The sequence below is a fragment of the Fringilla coelebs genome (genome assembly GCF_963513975.1).
Source record: "Fringilla coelebs genome assembly, chromosome: 6".
NCBI classification, from domain to species: domain Eukaryota; kingdom Metazoa; phylum Chordata; class Aves; order Passeriformes; family Fringillidae; genus Fringilla; species Fringilla coelebs.
This window is the reverse complement of record NC_140034.1, coordinates 41,155,765-41,174,181: the sequence shown is the minus strand read 5'-3', so window position 1 is coordinate 41,174,181 and position 18,417 is coordinate 41,155,765. Positions and strand designations below refer to the sequence as shown.

Sequence of the window (18,417 nt, the reverse complement as noted above, 5' to 3'; positions counted from 1 at the left end):
TAAATGAGAGCTGTGAAGTGGCTGTAGTGCTTGTAACTGCATTCTCGTGGCACCGTGGTCAGGTTGTGGCCCCAAGTTGCAACACACAGGGTACTGCTTACTTGTTACAATTAAGGTGGCACCTTACATGAGCTCTTTCAAACTCTGAAGCAGGAAAAGGTTAGGAAATGTGGAATGAGATGAGGAAAGAGAAACTGTAGAGCACTTGTAAATCCATTGTGTTTACAATGAGTGGTCTGCAGGAGTGGAGCTGCAAGGGGAGGCCAGGCTTGAGGCATGCCAGGATGTGGCAGATTAGGCTCCTGGAGGCCTCCTCTGCCATCCACATGGCATGTGGCAAGTTACACAAAGGAGTGGATGAAGGGAACATGGCTGCAGCCTAGCAGCTGGTACAGGTGGAGATCTTCAGGAGTAGTGGCTAGGTTTGGGTATGACCTATTTGCCAGTCCAGGAGAGAAAGGAAAGGCAACATTAAGACTACCCCCCGATGCTACTTGGTGTTAATAACTCAGATGAATGTTGATCTCCAAAAAACCTAATCTAGAGAAGGTTTCTTACTTCTTGAACTAAGATCATTGTCAAATAAGTGGTATAAAAGGCTTGTTTTCTAGAAAAAAATGTTGGCACTGAAAGTTGCAAGGGGCTCCCTTTAAAAACAGCCCCTATACCATACCCTATATTAATAACAGTCCCCTATACCTCAACTGGTCTTTTCTGACATTTTAACTGACCCACACCTTACACCAAATTGCCATTAATTTTCCATGTTCCTCAGCCACTCCTGCCGTTTCAGCCTGTTGAGGCAGTACATCTCAACCATGAGCTATTTCAGGGTTTCAGCCTCCCACAGCCTACATTGCCCAATCTCTTCTCCGTTGCCCCAGGCTCCCTCCTGGGAGGGAGGGAAAAGCCCTGGCCCATAAGTGAGGTACGGGCGGCCCTTGCAAGTGGGACAGAAGGCAGCGGAGCTTTGTGCCCTTCACCACCATGGAATGAGCCACTGATGGAGTGTGTGTGTCCATTCAGAGGTGTTTCCTATACTCCTCCCAAGTCTAGGCGTTCCTAACCCCATCGTGTGAGGGGCTCTGGGAGAGAGGACGTGTCAAGCGGGCAGGTGAAGGGCAATGGGGCCGGGCAAGTCCAGGCATGGCACAAGTGGGCAGCTTAAGAGAGATATTTCAGGAAGCCTCTGTTGCCCCTGGATCTTGTCGGGGAAGACAGAGATCTGAGGCCGGCCGGACGGGACAGCGCAGCCAGCCCCGCGGCGCGTGGGGTGCAGTGGAAGCTGGGCTGTGGTGCTCAGCCCCTCTTTTCCCGGGATGGACTTTTCCCGGTGAGGGTTCTCTTTGCCCAGGGGTCCCTGCGGACCCGTGCCGTGCCGTGTCGTGGCGATCGCGGCGCGGCTCCGTGGGCGAGCGCAGTGCGGGGCTGGGGGGAGGGGAGCCGAGGGACATAGTCGAGTGCGAGGCGGAGCCTGAGCATTTTATGAATGGGCTCATATGACGTCAGTGGGGGCGGGAGCGGAGGCCCCGTCTTCCACCAGTCCTGCGGGGCTCCTGGGCGGCGGGACCAATCGAAGTGCGGCGGCCGGGTGACGGCCATGCTCACTGACCAATGGGGGCAAGAGAGCGGTGCCGACCACGTGGGGCGCAGGCCGCAAGTAGTACGGGGGCGTGTGGCCGCTCGCTGCCTGCCCCCCCCTTCCCGGCGCGGCGGGGCCGGGCGGCCCCAGGGCGGGCGGGCCCGGCCGCGTTGCCGGGTTACCCGGTGGCTGAGAGGCCCCTCCGCCAATCGCGGCGGGGCGGGGGCGGGCGCCGTGACGGCTGCGGGGCGGTGGTGGCCGGGAGGGCTCAGTCCGGCCGCGGCAGCCTCCGCAGCATGGTGGTTCCCGCCGCGCTCCCGGCCGCCGGCCTTTTCTACTGGGTGGGCGCGCTAGGCGCTCTCTACGCGGCGGCGCTGGCCTCGTACCGCCTGCTGGCCGGGCTCCGCGTCTGGGTGCTGGGTAGCGGCGCCGCCGCCGTGGGGCCGGCGCTGGGCGCCTGGGCAGGTGAGTGCGCGTCCCGGCCGCCCCCGCCGCGGCTCTTTCTCCGGTGCCCCCCGGGCCGGGGCAGGGACCTCGCGGGGAAGCGGCCTCGGCCTGGCGGGGAGGGGGACGCGGGGGGCGGGGACGGGCCCTCGAGGGGACCGGGGCAGTCTGGCGGAGCGCCCGTGGGGCGACAGCCGGATCCGGAGCGGGCCAGGCCGGTCTGGGGCAGCGGCTGAGGTGCTGGCGGGTTCCACTGCTCTGTCGTGTGGGCCCCCGGCGAGCCGGGAGCCGTTCTCAAGCTCCCCACGAAGCGTGCAGGGCCACAGCACGCCGGTCGGGTCGGTCCTGAGAGAAGCGCCGATTGTTGGGACTTGTGGGCGGGCGGACGGGCACGGCGTGTGTGAACTTGGTGTCTCCAGGGCGGCCGGGCGCGCAGCGCGGCTCCGGGGCCGCCCCGCAGTTCCCAGCGCGGCCGGTCGGTGCGCGCCGCCCCCTCCGCGCCGGCCTCGCACCTCATCGCTGACGTCAGGCCCGCCCCGTCCCCGCCGCCCCCGGAGGAGCGGCCGCTCCCGGCGCAGCGGAGGCCGGGGGCCGCGCCGCCCCTGCCCAGCACCGGGAGCCTCGCGGGCGAACGGCGGTAGCCGTGGGTGCTCCCGGAGAAGAGCTTGGCTGCAGGGTGAGGGAAGAGTCCTGCCGAGAGCGGCGGGAGAACAGCGGAGCGGCGTGAAACTTATGCCGACTCTGTCTGCTCCTGCAGCTCGGCCCCTCCTCGGTCCCGGGCCGCGCTCAGGAAGGGGCTGAAGTACGAGTGGCCCTCCCTGTGGAGGTTGTGACAGTAGCGGTGGCCGGGAGGGGATGGTGGCAGCATTTAGCATCCCCGAAATACAGGAGCGCTGTGGAAGTACAGCAGAGGTTATTCCCAGGGTAATTTCAGTGCTACGCTGCTCTAACTTTTTTCAGTACTTCGATTCTTGGTCCTAGGAGCCACGCTGGGGAAAGACAGTTTCTTCCGAGTCTCCCGCTGCCGCTCTGGCCTTTAAGTAATGATGAGATGATGGAAAGGGCTTTTCTGCTGGTGTAACAGATCAGGCCAAGGGAATTTTCAAATCCATTATTGGAAAAGTTATTGGAAAGAGCAAGTTTTGTGCTTAATTGGGAATTGATAAGGTGGGCCACAAAAATAATTGTAGCATGCAAGGAGTGGGAGTTTAAGATGAGATGACAGTTTAAAAGGCTGCAAGAGGTACTTACTTTCCTCAAGGGGAGTAGGAGGACATCAAGTGCTCAGCCGCTTCCAGGTGTCTGACCTGTAGGCAGAGCAGCCCTGTAACAAGCAGGTTGATTGCTGGGCTTATGACTGTGCTCCCCCATAAGCTCTGCTGCAGCACAGAACTTGTATGTGAGCACATGCCTGGGTAGTTGAATGTCTGCTTGTGTGAGACACCAGTAAAGCAGCACTGCTACTCGAAGCATACATAATGCCAGAGCGTGTCATGAGTCCTGTGTGCACAGGCTTGAAGTGCAGCAGCCGTGCCTTGGATAAGTAACAGCTTTACAGACAAATAACTAAGGTACAGGTCTTCCTTTCAGCTGGAGAAATGTTACGCCTGTTAAAGATATGGCTGGCACAGGACACCCAAACCTTCTTTGACTTTCTAATATTGGTTTTGAATATATTACTGCATTATCAGTTGCCTGCTGACTTGTGGTGCATCACACAAGTCTTTGTGGCCACTTGAGCTTGTTTTGCATTGTTTCAAGCATGGAAGTTTGCAGTGCTTGAGCCAAATGCCAGCTTATCAGCTGAAACTACAAACTGTAAACAGCAGATCTTCCCACAGTCACATCCTCAAACATCAGAGAACTGCAGTGCAAATGTCCTCTGTCACTCTCTTGAGCAAGTGCAGGCAGCAGTGGGCCACTGTATGTGGCCAGAGGCTGCTCACAGAAATTGTTCTTTCTCTGCCAAGATTGTGATGTTTAAGGCAGGGAGGAAGAGGAGCACTGGCAGCACAGGTAAATTCTATGTTTATTGCTCTGCTCTGAAGTGGGAGCATTGCTGCAGTGTCAAGGAGAATGGAGAAATGGGGTGATGATGCTTGCTGTCACTGTAGGAAGACATGTGGCCATCATGAGTTAGCTGTTATGTGTCCTCTGTGTGCAGCTGATACAGGTGAGATGCTGCTTTATTGGGACAGCTGCTGTAGTCTCCAGCTGAAATGAAGAGAGATTATCTTAGTCTGAATAAGCACTGGGGTGTTTTGCCCTGAAGTATGTTGTGGCTGGGCAGGCTCTCTGTTTTCTCTCAGAGAAAGGAAGATGGAGGCACAGCTGCAGATATGTTGGGTCACCTTGATTAGCAAATTACTAAGTCATACTATAAAAAGTGCATTTCCTTATTTTCTGGTATTTTAAAAACCAGAGGTTTTGATGTTAATTGGCTGCTGTAGTTACCGTGTCAATGTATTCTTTTTAGTGCACAACTAGAGAGCAACTTTATAAAAACCCAAAAACACAAGTCCTTTTGGAAGGGCTTCTTACTGCCCTTTAACTCTTCTGCATATTTGAAATTGGGTTGCAAATTTTTTCCTTATTTTCTTAGAGGTTTTTTTGGATGCATATATTCAATTGCTTCTGTCTATCTTGGTCTAATTTACTGGTATTTAAAAAGAGCTAATGTGAGGAAGAGGAACCACTATGTGGACTGGTAATGTACTCTGGGAAAACTAGGTTTGTACTACTTGAAGTAGCACCTCTTTTGACAAAGAGTTTTTCTACAGTCACAATTATGTGTGAAGGTCTGTATGCAGCTTTTCTGGTTTTCTCTCCGTATGACTTGCATCTGGCTTGGTTTTTGGCTGCTGTGCAGTGAAGTACAGTATGGAAGTTGGGTGGATGTCTCAGTGTGAGATTTCTGGGTGCATCTTGAGAGGCTATAGAGTAAAAACTGGGTTGAATGTTCTACCTTTAATGTGCTTCACAAGTTGGTAAAAGAGGATAAGAATAACAGTCCTGTGATTGAAAAACAATGTAGCTAAATAAACAACAGACTCAACAGCTCCAGAGTGCCAAGGAGGCATTCTGAATTCACCAAGAATACAGCAAAGACATGGCTGTTCCCCTGCCTTCCTCTAGGCAGACAGATCTGTTGGTAGTGCTGATTGTTGTGATCCATAGTTGTATTTCCTTAGGTTGGATGAGAGTCCTATTCTTCTTCCATTGATGGTAGTGGCAGGCAGCCACCTTGCTTCTCTGCCATTGAAAATTGGGTGTATTCTGGAGTACAGAGTGTCTGGAGCAGGGAACTGTCTGCTGCTGTTATAGTTCCCATTTGGAGAGCTGCCGTGTCTCCTATTTTAGGAAGCCGCCTCTTTTGCAGGAAAACATATCATTCTTCTCCTTCCCTTCAGTAACTTAGTAAAATGAATTCAAAATCCTATGGGGATTTAGGCTGGGAGGGACTTCAGGAGGCTTGCAGTCCAACCTCCTGTCTAGAGCAAGGTCAGCTGTGTAATCAGACCAGTGTTCAGTGTATGCAGATAATCAACTTCGTATATTCAAAACACACTGTCAGTGCAAGTTGGATTGATCTGGTGCTCTAAAGCATCTGACATCTTGGTTGTGTGGGTACTTAAACTTTTTGTTTCTTTTTCTCCTGTCTCAACACTGCACATATTTTGATGATAAATGTGGGGTTTCCCCCCACAATTTTCTGTAGCTTGAACAATATGTTAACTGGAAACAAAGTTATTTTGATTCCGTGATTTGCCATATGACACTTGAAGAAAAGTCTTCTTTAAAGAAGAAGAGCTTTCTTTAAAGCCTCACAGTGTCACAGGAGCATCCACTTCTATCTTCAGTGCATTTGATAGTCATGGTTGAATAATCGTACATTTAGTGGTTACAAGATGTCTGCTAATGGTGATGCTTTCTCATGTGGTGAGTTCGGCTGTACAGCTGTATGTGGGCCAACAAAGGTTTCTGAAGATGAGCTTGCCTTAATTAAACTTCTTGGAGTTTATTCAGTAACATACAAAATTAACTAAATGTGGGCAATTTGCTCTAGGTTTCTTTAAAAAGAATTTGTGAGAGGTCGTTAATCACGATGGTGCTCTCAATTGCCTCTAACTTCCTGTAATTTGATTTTAGACAAAACCCCCTTATTCAGTCTTAAACCATTCTTTCCCTGTGTAAATATTTAACAAAAACTTTGAGCAGCAGCAAAGCTGGGTGACCCTCTCTGCCTTCTTGTTGGCTTCTTTTACTTAATAATGGCTATGCATATCCAGCATCTAAAAATAGCAGTTTGTGCATCAGGGCCACTGAGGGAGGCATGAAAAATGTATGTAACTGGATACATGAGCACTGGAGTAGATATTTCTTTGTGTCTGTACAGTCAGGTCTTTTAAAAACTAAGAATACAGGACCAATTCCCAAACTCTTGTTGGCTAGTAGGTTGAGATAATAACAAGCTCTATACATCAGACCTTATCAATAATATTATTAAATTAATAAGATGCGATGCTTAGGTCGAGAGGAAGAAGTTTAAGAAGAGGACTAGCTGGATTTTGTGCTTTTAAATGTTCTCTTCCATCTGTAAGGTTATGCTTTCTGCAGTCCCTAGAAATGGTGTCTTATGAAATAGACCCTGATCCTTATAAAGTTCTTGGGGTATCCTTAATGAAATAAGTCAGATGGTAAAATATTTTAGTTACAATTTAAGAACTCCATACGGAGGACATTCACTTCACTGCTGATCAGCTGCTATCGACACAGTCCATAGCATCAAGTGAAATAGTTGTTGCCTTAAAGCTTCTTAGTTTTCTGCAAGCAAGTTTCAGTCCCAGATGCACAAACAAGTGCAGTCTTGCTTTGCATGTGTTTCACAATGTGCACTGATGAATAGTTGACAGACCATGTCACAAGTCACTGTTGCAGATTTCAACAGCCACCCTGGAGCAATGTTTGATGAGGGTGTAGTTGGTAGGGAGGTTGAGCAGAAGGGAATTTCAGCCTCTCTGGGCCTTGCTCTCCCTACAGGACGTGAGGGAAGAGGCTCTGCCCAACTCTGATTTTCCCTGTGCAGGAGTGCTTGGCTGGTGTGTGCAGAGCTTTGGCGTGAGCTTTTGGTTATCTTTAGTTCTTCAGCTGAATCACTTATTCAGGGATTTATCATCTTCAGCTCTTCAGGTCCATGGTGAAGGTTTTCTGGCCTTGTTCTCAATTCTGGACGCTACCCTTGTATGAAATAAAGCATGGCACTTGTTAACTTGAAAGGTGATGTTAAGAACATGTGAAAATATGCCAGCTTGCTTGTAAACTAACTTGTGATCCTGACAGCTCAAGTGAAATGTGCAGACTGACCTCAGAGCATGTTTTGTTTGTTGTATGGCTATTTGCAAACTGCTGCTGAAGGGTTAGGGTTACTGCACTGAAGAGTGCCTCAGAGAACAGTCTGATGCACTAATCCTGTCTGTACTTCTCAGGAGTACTGTGCTCCAATGTGTATGGCTTTTTCTTTTCCTAGTTGCCATGTAATGTTTCCAAGTATCCATCCTAAATTTTCTCTTGTAAAATTTTAGCTGTCTGCCTTCAGTCCTACTCATAGCTTGTAACTTAGAAGACTTCTGTCAGTGTATCCCTTCAGCCTGTGCTTGCTGGGCTGAGCAAACTTCCAGAGCAGTCCAGGAGAAGTGGGATCTCTGACCCTGCTTCTCTAGACCTGGCAGCTCATTCTGTGTGGTGTTTGAGGGGGCTGTAAATTCTTCAAAGACTTGCAACTCTTGGTGAGTCAGGGAGGCTCTCTAATATTTTTTACATAGGCTACTGCTTTAACATACCCTAAAATCAGTCCTGCTTCCTAGACAGTATAAAGTAATGAGCCATTCTCTGCTGTTTTCAATGATTTTTCTCTTTCTGGTGCTTGCTTACTTCTTTCAGGTGTCTTCATTTGCACATGATGTTGCTGACTGTTTAAAATCTCTACTTAGTGGGATTGCTCAACACTTACTGCATTATATGCTCCTTTTTGCACTTTGTGGTCCGAAGAGTAGAGGGAGAGCAACTACTCAGAGTGCAGAGTCAAGAGTCCCAGTTCTGCTGTGTCCTAGCTGATGTTCTTCAGCCCTTCCCTTCTGGCTCAGGCCAGCACACTACATGTGGCATGAGTGGGCATCACCAACCTCAGCATCAACCAAGCTCGTAATCTACAGCTCTGCAGTTTGATTCAGAATATGAACAGGCTCTGCCATGTTTATCTGCAGGAGCAGAGACATGTATACGGAGGAGGGTTAAATGCTTTAGTATGGTTTTTCCACCTGCAAAAAAACCAAAAAAACACCAGCTAATAGGGAGCAGAGGACAGATGTTTGCATTAAGGTGAAAAGAATACCTATCTCTGATAAAGAGCCTGAGAGGGAAATGCTTGACAATTTATTAGCCTGGAGATGAATTGTGTTATTTTAAGCTGGCTCATTCTCCCAGTCTTCTGTCTGTTTTAAAGTAGGAATACTTGTAATGGAAACTGGTAACTTAAAACTAGAGAATTTACACAAGGATGTAATCTAGAGTAATATCATGTTCCAGTTTCTTTGGTTTGCTCTTCTGGCCTCAGTGTGTGCCTCCCTCACTTTGGGAAGATTACCTGTGAGGTACCCTGGTGACAGCAAGGAAAGGCAGAGAATTGGGTACACACGAGTAGAGAAGTGGGGAACACACGAGTCTCTTCAGCAAGGAAGTCCCAGATGGAATTGCTGGGTAAATGCAATCCTGTGTAAGGAACAAGTAAGCTGGCAGGAGGCCCTGAGGGCAGAGCTGAGAGTGTCCTTTGGGAAAACTTCAGTAGTTCTCCACCTGGGAATTTTTTTTTTTTTTGGTAGGTGGGTGAAATACGTGGTTCTTGGTCTTGTGAATATATTAATTCCTAATCCATAGGGTGAGGATGATCATCTGTGCTATGGAAGGGATAACAGTAAGGAAGTATCTTTCTTGATTATTCTAACAGAAGTGCCAAATGTGATTATTTAAGCCTCTATATGAACAAAATGTGGGATAAACTCTATAACTAGTAGGTAAAACACCCATGTGTTGCCACTTCTTGCTTCAGATGACTTCTGATGCTCACTTACTGATAAGTTTTGAAAAACATGGGTTCTTAGAGAAAAGCCAAAGATTTTTCAGATTGAGTACATTAATATCTGAGAACGCTAGAGTTAGGGCAATTCAAGTTTCTTCCCCTGTAGTACATTTAATTGCACAAAGGAATTCTACCTTGAATCTGCTATTTTTTGACTCCTGATTTAACCTTAAAATAATATATTGTTTTTCAAATCTGTGAAAGTTCACGGATTCCTGGAATTAATGTCTAGAGCAGTGCACCATCACCCACTGGGTGAGTCATTAGCAGTGCTGAAATACTGCTCCACAATATAAGCATCTCCAGCTAACATGGGAAGAGAACTATATGTGGAATTTCCTACTGAGCTTCTAATTCACTCCATTGCCCTCAGCAGCAGATGGTGACACCTAAAAGCCTGAGGTTTGGTTGTAGGTTTTGAAAGAAACCTCTTGTTTAGCAGTTCTTAAAACTGGAGTTGAGATGTCCAGAAGCTAAGCCTCACACAAAATAGTACCTGTTCCATTGTTTCTTCTACTTCTATTCCCATTTTTGTTACCCTCCCTGCTTCTTTCTCTCCTGAGGGTTCTCTTGTGTTTCTCTCACGATTCAGTTGCTTGTCAGTTGTGGTAGACAGCTGGGTGGCTCAGCTTCAGGCATGGTGTGTGTATACGCAGAACTTACTGTCTGGTTGACTGTACAGATTTGGTTTTGGTTGCATGTTTGGTTTTTTTCTGTTTTTTACACCTCCCTTCTATTTTGTCCTCTCAAGGAATTGTGAGCCACATGTTCCAGAGGGGTGTATTCCATCAGTCATGCCAGAAGGACAGCTGTGTTTCCATTTCTTGAGGAGCTCTGTACACTAGACAAAGAAGAGCAGACTTGAGGAGCTCAGCTCTAGGGCTGTTAATCACAGCAATTTTTCCACAGGATTTTCATGTATGCTAGAAGGCTACCACAGAAGCACAAAGGGAGAAAAGCTGTAGTGAGAGAAGGGGAATGGAAGATGGTAAGCTCAATGGGACGAAGGTTTTTGTTGCTGATGGGAGGAAACTGTTGTGCAGAGACTAAAGAGTCTGGTCTCCTTACAAGGTATCTGGTCCCTGTCTTTAGATGGAGAGGTTTGCAGATGTGTGTGAGGATACATATAGATATGGAAAGCAGAAGGCAGAGAACTATTTCTATTTCTGCAGCTGTTGCTACCCAACCAACACTTGCTTATGCTTGCATGCTGCTCTTCCCCACACTCTACTTCATCACTGCATCCTTATTCCAAAAAGTCCTGCTTTCACATTTCTCGTCTGTGACTGGCTGATCTGTTTCTCCAAAACTCTTCCATTGTTCTGAAGTCTCTGGAAGGCTGGTTTCCCCTAGGCTTTCTGCCCCTTTGCTCCCTTCCCCAGGATTCTTATCCTGCCAGCAAAGGTGCTTAATCTATAAACTTGTTATTCTCTATTATTTTGCATAAATATTTTTTCTTGAAAGAGGTGTATATGCCCAGTATTTCTGCTATCTCAGTCCCATCTGCCAAAGAGTTCTCCATCCCCAGTGTGGATTAAGTATGGTTCATGAGTCAGCTCTCTAACAAGAGGGAGAAGCATCAAGGATAGGACAGTAAAGGATCACTGCTGGAAGAAGCTGCTACCCTGCCTGTAGTTGAATAAGGGATTAGAGTTAGGATGTCTTGCAGTTTGTTCGTGCCCTCAGTTGTCCTGCGTGTCCAACCCAGTGTTTGTATGGCATGGCAGAAAGGGAATTGTACTCCTGTGAGCTCATAGAGGTGTGCTTAAAGGCAAGTTACCTGTCCTGATACAAACTCTTTACCTCGGTCTTTGCGTCCAGGTAGACCCAGATCTATGACAAAACTTTGGGGCTCCTCAACTCTCAGATGTCACTGAGCTTTGTGACCCCGAGATGTGTTAAAAGTCTCTGTTTCAGCTCGCACGTTCAAAGGATGAATCAAAGCTCTTCAGTTTTCGATCCTGGAGTTGTTTATTAAATCTTATCTATAAAAATTTTCCTCCTGCCCAGCCGAAGTCTGCTCAGCAGGACAGCCAGAGGCACTCTGCCTGCCCCTGGGGCAGTGTTATCTTTATATACTAAAAACTACATATAACATGTTTACAATTATTTTCTAATATCTATCACCTATGTTAGACAGTGAGCTTCTACTCTAAACCAATCTAAAAGTGCCAACTTCACCACTGAAAATAGAGGTAGAGAAGAAGAAGAAGAAAGGCTAGACACGCCCAAATCCCTCCATCTTCTCTCCATAACCCTTATACTAAAAATCCCAAAACCTACATTTACACCCTGTGATAACTTTATTATTACACTATTTAACTTGCTGTAGCTTTTAGATCTTCATGCAAAGCTAGTAATTTGTTCCACGGTTCATAATTGAACCCACTGGTGTTCTAGGCTGTGTGCAAGGGTCTCTGAGCCCCCTAGCAGGGGACCCAGCAACTCTGGACTCCCAAAGGGATGTCCTGAGTTCCGACACTCAACTTGGTGTTTGTTCCTAGATTTTGATCTAGAACCCTTCATTTGGTGGACTGGTTCTTCACCTTGCATGTTCTCTCTAACCTTCAGAGCCTTGTTCATGTTCCTTTTCACTGGAATCAGTTTGCTGACACTCTCACATGGTGTCAGCATATAAATGAGACGCCTTTGTTCACAAGAGTGAGTGTGTGTTTTTACATCATGGCTTTCTGCTGTAAAAGTTTGGTGTGGAGAGAGAAAGTGAATGGAGAGCTCTTACCTTGCTTCTTTGTTCCTTATGCTGGCACTGAGGTTGGTCTGTTTGTGTGGTGATCTGGTTAAGGAGTGTGGTTAAGTGCACAAAATTAGTCCCTTGAGTCTATTTATGCTTCATTGTCTCCTTGGTCATATGAATTCCAGTGCTGGTGGAACAGAAGGGAAACTTGCTAGAAGTATGGAACTGTATGTTGAAGATACAGTTGAGCCCAGTGGTCAGCTTGAGTTGCTGTGAGACCAGGCTTCTGCCAAAAGAATTGCAGCTGCTCTGGTCACTGGTTGGGAGCTCTCGCTGCTTCCCTTATGTTCTCTCTGTCGATGTGTGGTGGTGCTGCTGCTGAGGTCTGCCTGGTGGCTGGCCTCTAACTCTGCAAGGAAGACCAGCTGCAGTCAGCTGGGTCAGCTTTCTGAGCTGCCTGGAAAGCAGTTGGCAATCAGATGCTGAGGAAGTGGGTAGGCATGGATTGTTGGGTGATGCCCTGCAGCTAAGCTGGCTGAAACTGAGCCTAAAACTGCAGAAGCCTATTGTTAGTTCTGTTGCTTGGTCCAATCTTGATGGGCTGTTCCAAAGTCTTGTTTTGCCAGGTTCTTTGTGGATCAAGATGGGTGGCACATACCTCTTGTGTGTTTGAGAGGATTGTTTGAGTTGCAGAGTATGATTTTGGAAGACCCTGCTAACAGGTTTTAACTAGCTTCTTTCCTTTTCAAATACTAGGATAACGGTGTTGTATTGGTTTGATAGCTAGGGTTATTAATTTTAAGAAAGAAACTCTTCGTCTTTCCTTCTACAATAGTTCATAGTATTGTTCTTCCTGTGACCTTGTCCTTGGGGACAGACAGGTTGTGCTTGGCTCTGTTTCAAACTCTTCCTCTCGTAACCAATTCTTGATGCTTTAGAGTGTTTGAAAATGGTGGGGTGGGAATCTGTTAATCTGAAAGTCTTTGTAAGCCAAGAAATTTTAGTAAAATGAAAGAGGTGGATTTTCAGTCTGCCAGCTAGGCAGAATTTTGGTAGCATCTCATCCCAGCTGGATTTGTCACTTAGTTGCTGTTGCTGGTTGTAGTTAAATCAAAGTGTAGAATTTCTGATGTAAAACATTGCCTTGGCAACATATGAAAATAATGCATTTGTTCAGAAAAATGTGATGTTCCAGCATAGACTAGCTTGTTTCAGTCACCTTTAGTAAGCTTTGGATTGAAACTGTGTTTCTTGTGCACTAACCTAGAATTAGTCTCCTCAAACTGACTTTCAGCACAAATTCTTTATGGAGTGAGGAAGCAGATTTGAGTAACAATAATTTTTTTTTAATAAATGCATATTGTTTTAAAGTAGCCTTCACTGTAGAAGCTGGTTTATATTTTCAAGCTTTACTTTGGGGAGAATTAGTACTATGGGATGCATGTAAATAAGGGATGCTGATTAAAACTTTTAATGCCCAGTATGGTACTATATGCAGATATTATTACTAGCTGTGGATTTTCTGCAGTCTGAAGTTTGCTGTTATTCCTAAATCTTGGAACAGTGATCCTGTTCTTAAAACGTTTTTTTGTTTTCCTCATCTTCCTTAAGGTGTCTTAGTTCCTTAGATGCAAGCTACTTTCTCTAGCCACAGTGGGTGTTTTCAGCAGGAATGATGCACCTAAATCCACTGCTGTGACAGTTTGCACGTGCAGTGGGCTGCTTGGCCTCTAACCAGGCTATGCTGTGCCCCAGCTGGCCTGTGTCCTGTGTGAGTGTCCTGGTGCTTGTGAGACAGCAGTGTTTTGGTGAGGTGGCACTGGCTGTCGGAGTGTGTCCTAAGAAAGGTTTACAGACCTGAAGGAGAGCAGCAGAAATGCTGGAACAGGTCCCATTGGCAGGGGCAGAGCTTTGTTCAATTTTGAGGGGTCTTTTTAAAGAGAGAGAGTAGAAGAACCTGTGGATAATAAAGCTGTGTTGTCAGTCTGGTTCTGATCAGTGGACTAAAGGTGCCAAGATCAGTCTGGGCAGATGTGGTGAGAACAACCTCCATTGCTCTTTCTGGTGTCTGACTTCTAAAGGATGGTTTTCTCTTGGACTGAAGTTTAGTTGCTGGCCCCCAGTCCCACTCAAAGAGGAGTTGGGAGAGCACCAGTGAAAACCTCTTCTGCTGTGGAACCTGTAAAGTTCTCTAAATCAAAGAGTCCTTGAGAAGTTGGGATAGGAGGGCTTCAAGAATGAGATGTCAAAAAAGGAAGGAAAGCAGCAACTAGAGGAAAGATGGGGCAGGAGGTATCTAAAGTCAAACAGGGAGCCAGAGTCGTACAACATATTGAGCATGCTGCTTTCCAGAGCATCCTGGCAATTGGTGGAGGCTGTTCTCACTTTATAGCATTGCATCTGTGGATAGGGGATGTTGCTGAAAATTCCTCTGAGCTACCTTTTTTCCCAAGCCATGGCTGCTGGTTTCCTTGCTTGGGACAAGCTGAAGAGTCCTGTCACCACTTGCTTGAGTGGACTGTGTAAATGAAAAGGGCATTGGGGAGATTGCAGTGAAGACCTTGTAAAGAGGTTGTGGAGGACCTTGACAGGGGAGTGCTGCATTTTTCGTTTAACTCTCCGTAGAAGTCTCCACTTTGTCAGGGACAAGGTGCATGTTAAAGACAAGGTGAATAGTGCTGTGCTTGTGCCAGTGATTCGTGATGGAGCCGGGGCTCAGTAGGACCTGAAATCCTTGCGTGGTGTGGGCTGGCCCGGAAGTTCTTCCTTCTGCCGGGCGTGTGTGCCCTTGATGCCCTGTGTTTGGGACAGGAGCACGCAGGGCTGCTGGTCACGAGCTAAGGGCGAGTTCTGTGCTGCGGGTGGATCCTGTGTGAAGGCCGGCTGCGGAGACCCGTGGGGCAGGCGGGGAATGCTCTCGGCTGGGCCTCAGCTCAGCTTGGCCCGGTCTGGGCGCTCTGATGGCTCCGCGTTGGTCCTGTTGGAAGCCAGGCGCTCGGGCAGTGCCGGCTGCTGGCCGGGAGCGAGGATCCAGCACTCTGAGATCGTGCATGCTTAGTATCAGGGGCTGATCGCATCCTGCGTCGTGACGCGGGCGTGCTGGGATCAGTGTGCGGGAATAGGACGTGCTCCTGGCACGCCGGGCCGCGCCTCACGCGTGGGCGCGGAGCAGCGGCTGCAGGGCGCCGGCGCCCCCGGGCCGTCCGCCCGTCTGTCCGCCCCCGCCCGCCCGCCGCGGCGCAGCAGCGCCCCCTGCCGGCCCGCACGGCGCGCCGAAGTGCGGGCGCTCGGGGCCGCCCCGCCGCCCTCCCGGTGGAACCGGCCCCGCTGCCTCCGGTGGGCGGCGGGGGAAGCCCGCCCGGCTCCCGGGGGATCCGCTGCTTGCGGGGAAAGGCCGGCCCCGACAAGGGTTAATGCCGCCTCACCTCAGCCGCCCCGGCCGCGGCGGGAGGGGGCGGAGGAGGAGGGGGAGTGGTGCCGTCACTGCGGCGGCTCCCGCGCCGTTACCTAACCGGTGACATAACGCGCTCCCTCCGCTCCGCTTAAGAAGCGCCTGGGGCCATCACGGGGGCCGGCTCGCAGACCCTGCAGGGCTGTGGTGGGGCCAGCCAGTGTGAGCCCTCCCGGGAGCGCATGGCTTTCCCCGCCCGCATTGCCGCTCCTCCCGGGGCGCCCTGGCTTCCCACCCCGAGGGGCCAGCGGGCTGCCCCGTCCGAGAGCCGGGCGGCGGCGGGGGAGCGCTCCCCGTGTTCTCCTCACGAAGTTTCCCGGGCGGGCAAGGGATCGGCGGAGCCGCCATCCCGGGCCCGGGGATGCGCGGCCGCCTCGCGTGACAGGGATACTGCCAGGGACACTGGCTAGTCCACGTGCGGCGGGGGGGGCCGGGGCAGCCTGCGCCAGCCCGTGCGGTGCCCGCGGGCGCTTCCTCCGCCTCCATGCTCTGCCAGGGAAAAGAAAGTGCACCGAATCAATCGTAGCTGAAACATTTAAGGAGGCTTGGTCGGAGTCTCATTTCCGTGGGAAAATCTGGGGAGTTTTCCACTGGGGGAAATACTGCAAGTTTTCAAGGGCTTGGAGTGAAATATAGGAGGCATCGGTGGGCGTTTCTTTATTTAGAAACGGGAAAGCAAAAGCGGTGTTGCCCGAGTTCTTCCTTAAATCTTTAAGGCAAACACCTATTGCGAAACCGTGCCGATACAAATAAAACAGTCAAGGATTTCTAGAGCTCTTTAACGTAAGAGTCTCCCTAATGCTTTATGGTAATTTATCGAGGGCATTTCTCATGAGACACCTGTTGCCTTCTAAGTTGATTAACTTGGGCATGTTAACATTCTTCATCTCCTCCCCCCCCCCCCCCCCCCCCGGCGGATGGATAGAAATACTTAATTAAAGCGAATGTAATTAAGAGCGTGGGACGGAAGGGACCTCTGTGGAGCAATAATTACCAAATACGCTCATTTTAGCTAAAACTGTATATATATTTTAGGGTCAAAAAATACGGAGTGGTGTTCAGATTTGCTGGGTTTCCAGTACCGCACAGTCGCGCCTCAGTGCTGCGCGACCCCCCTTTTTTATGAATGGTGGGGCTGGGCTCGATTGAGCTGCCGGGTGCGCTCGCCGCTGCCGCCTCCGCGCCGGCTGCGGGCAGAGGGCGCTGCCGGGAGCGCTCGGCGCGGACCGGGCGCGTCCTGCTCGGCAAGGTGCGGCTCGGACCGGGCTCCGCGGCGGCTCCACGGCTGCGGGGCACGAAAGCGACCTGATCGGGTCGCTTCCAGTTTAAACAGAGCTGCCCTTCTGTGTCCCCTTCCAGTGCAAAGGCTAGAATGCAAAATGTGGGCTTGAGAAACAACATACTGCGGAGTACCTCACGCTCGTTGTAGACAGGGTCTCTTTGGAAGATTAGTTTCATGGCTTTTCAACAACCTTTTTTTCTGAGAGTTGTTGTTGTTTCTATGAATCTATTTGAGTAGATTGTTTCTCATCATAATTAGGTAATTTTCAAAGACAGTAGAAATTTAAATTCTTCTAGTGCTTCTTCTCTACATTTGTAAGGCTTACCTTTATAGGTTCTTGATAGAATAAAGAATAAAAGCTTGTAAGCTATGGCATCTTGTATCTGTGCTCGTCTTTACATCTCTTTAAAAAAAAACAGTGTCTACAAAATATGTTCCTGAAAACAGTGTCTACAAAATATGTTCCTGAAGCCATCTTTTCCTCTAACAAGCCACGAGAAACTTATTTCCAGTACATCTGAGAGGACTCCACTTTTAACAGAAATAAAGGTGTTATTTAGAGTTAGGGATTATAAAAGATTTAGAGCCATTCCTAGCACAGCATAAACATGCTTAAAGGCTTGTTGTGGGTCTTGGTGTATGTGCAGTTGTGCTTGAACCTGCAAAAGAGGACACCCTGAGGGGTGTTCTCCTCTCTCCCCAAAAGAGCTACTTTAGCAGTTGGTTTGAGTAAGATTCCACAGATTCTTCATTCCAAAGTAGCAAGGGAGAAGGAGTTAAGGGGTTATATTTGATAGTAGTTTGTGTCTTGGATGGCAAGAGGCAGCTTAAATGGTCCAGTCCACCCTTTTTTGTCCTTGGGAACTGATGGTTTGGGTGACCTGAAATTTTGGATGTTTCCAGTCATGAGAACAGAACCATAAGATCTACTAGGAGATCCAATATTGTCTCTAAACAATATGATTTTGGTTCTTGCCTAATGTGAACTGTTTACTAATTAGCTCAAGTGGCTAATTCTAAACTCTTCCATTTTATTATCCATTTTAAGTGTTGGAGACTTTCACATGTAGTGGTCACATTAGTTTCATTTATCCTAGACAAGCTGCCTACAGATGTAATAAGGATTGTGAATGTCCTGCAGTCCCCCAATTCTGCAGCCTCAAGTGAGGAGCAGTGGACTGGGTGAAATGGGAGTAGCTCTTTCAGCCTCTTATGACACTAATGTTTCTTCTGTGTCTAATGTGAGACATATTATGTCGCTGCTGTGCTCTTACTTAGTCCCAGTAAAACCATTAGGAACTGGCTGTGGAAACTGGTCTGTTCTTCTGGCTTGTCATCGCTGCTGCTGTGATGTACATTTGTTACACTACTGTATGTACATTGAAAGGCCTGAACTTGCTTTCTGCAGTTGTTATCCTCCTGATATGTTCACAAGGCCTTGTAAAATTCCCAGTGTGATGCTTCCCATCCTGCTGTTCAGGGACCATCAGATATGGAAGTCTCTTTGCTTCAACTAACTTACTTTTGAGCAGGTTACACGTTTGGGCATGAGTTTTATTTCCACTTCAGCTGTTCTGCAGAATCCTTATTTTCATACCTCTGTGTCCCTGGAGCTAATGCTACCTTTTCAGCATACAGCTTGTTTTAATGTTGCTTCCAGCTAAAATGAATAAAATATCACTGGGTGTCTTCCTGCTCAATTTCTGTTCTACTTCTGAGTAGTCAGGATCTCTGAGAGGGAGAGCTTCTGAATAAAATCTCTCCAAGTGTCACCTCTTTGCAGTTGGATTCCTTTTTCTCAGCCTGGAGATCTTACAAATTCTGCTGA

The 18,417-nt window shown here is 48.5% G+C and overlaps 1 protein-coding gene across 1 annotated transcript in view; it reads left to right on the top strand.

Annotated features, from left to right (window-relative positions):
- Positions 1-1,614: 1,614 nt before the first annotated feature.
- HSD17B12 (hydroxysteroid 17-beta dehydrogenase 12) overlaps positions 1,615-18,417 on the top strand; it is a gene marked incomplete at its 5' end in the record, with an annotated part of 84,066 nt that continues 67,263 nt past the window's right edge. Inside the window, 3 exon segments of the mRNA XM_084207779.1 lie at positions 1,615-1,716; positions 1,718-1,871; positions 1,874-2,047. Coding sequence (XP_084063905.1) covers positions 1,615-1,716; positions 1,718-1,871; positions 1,874-2,047 — 430 coding nt within the window.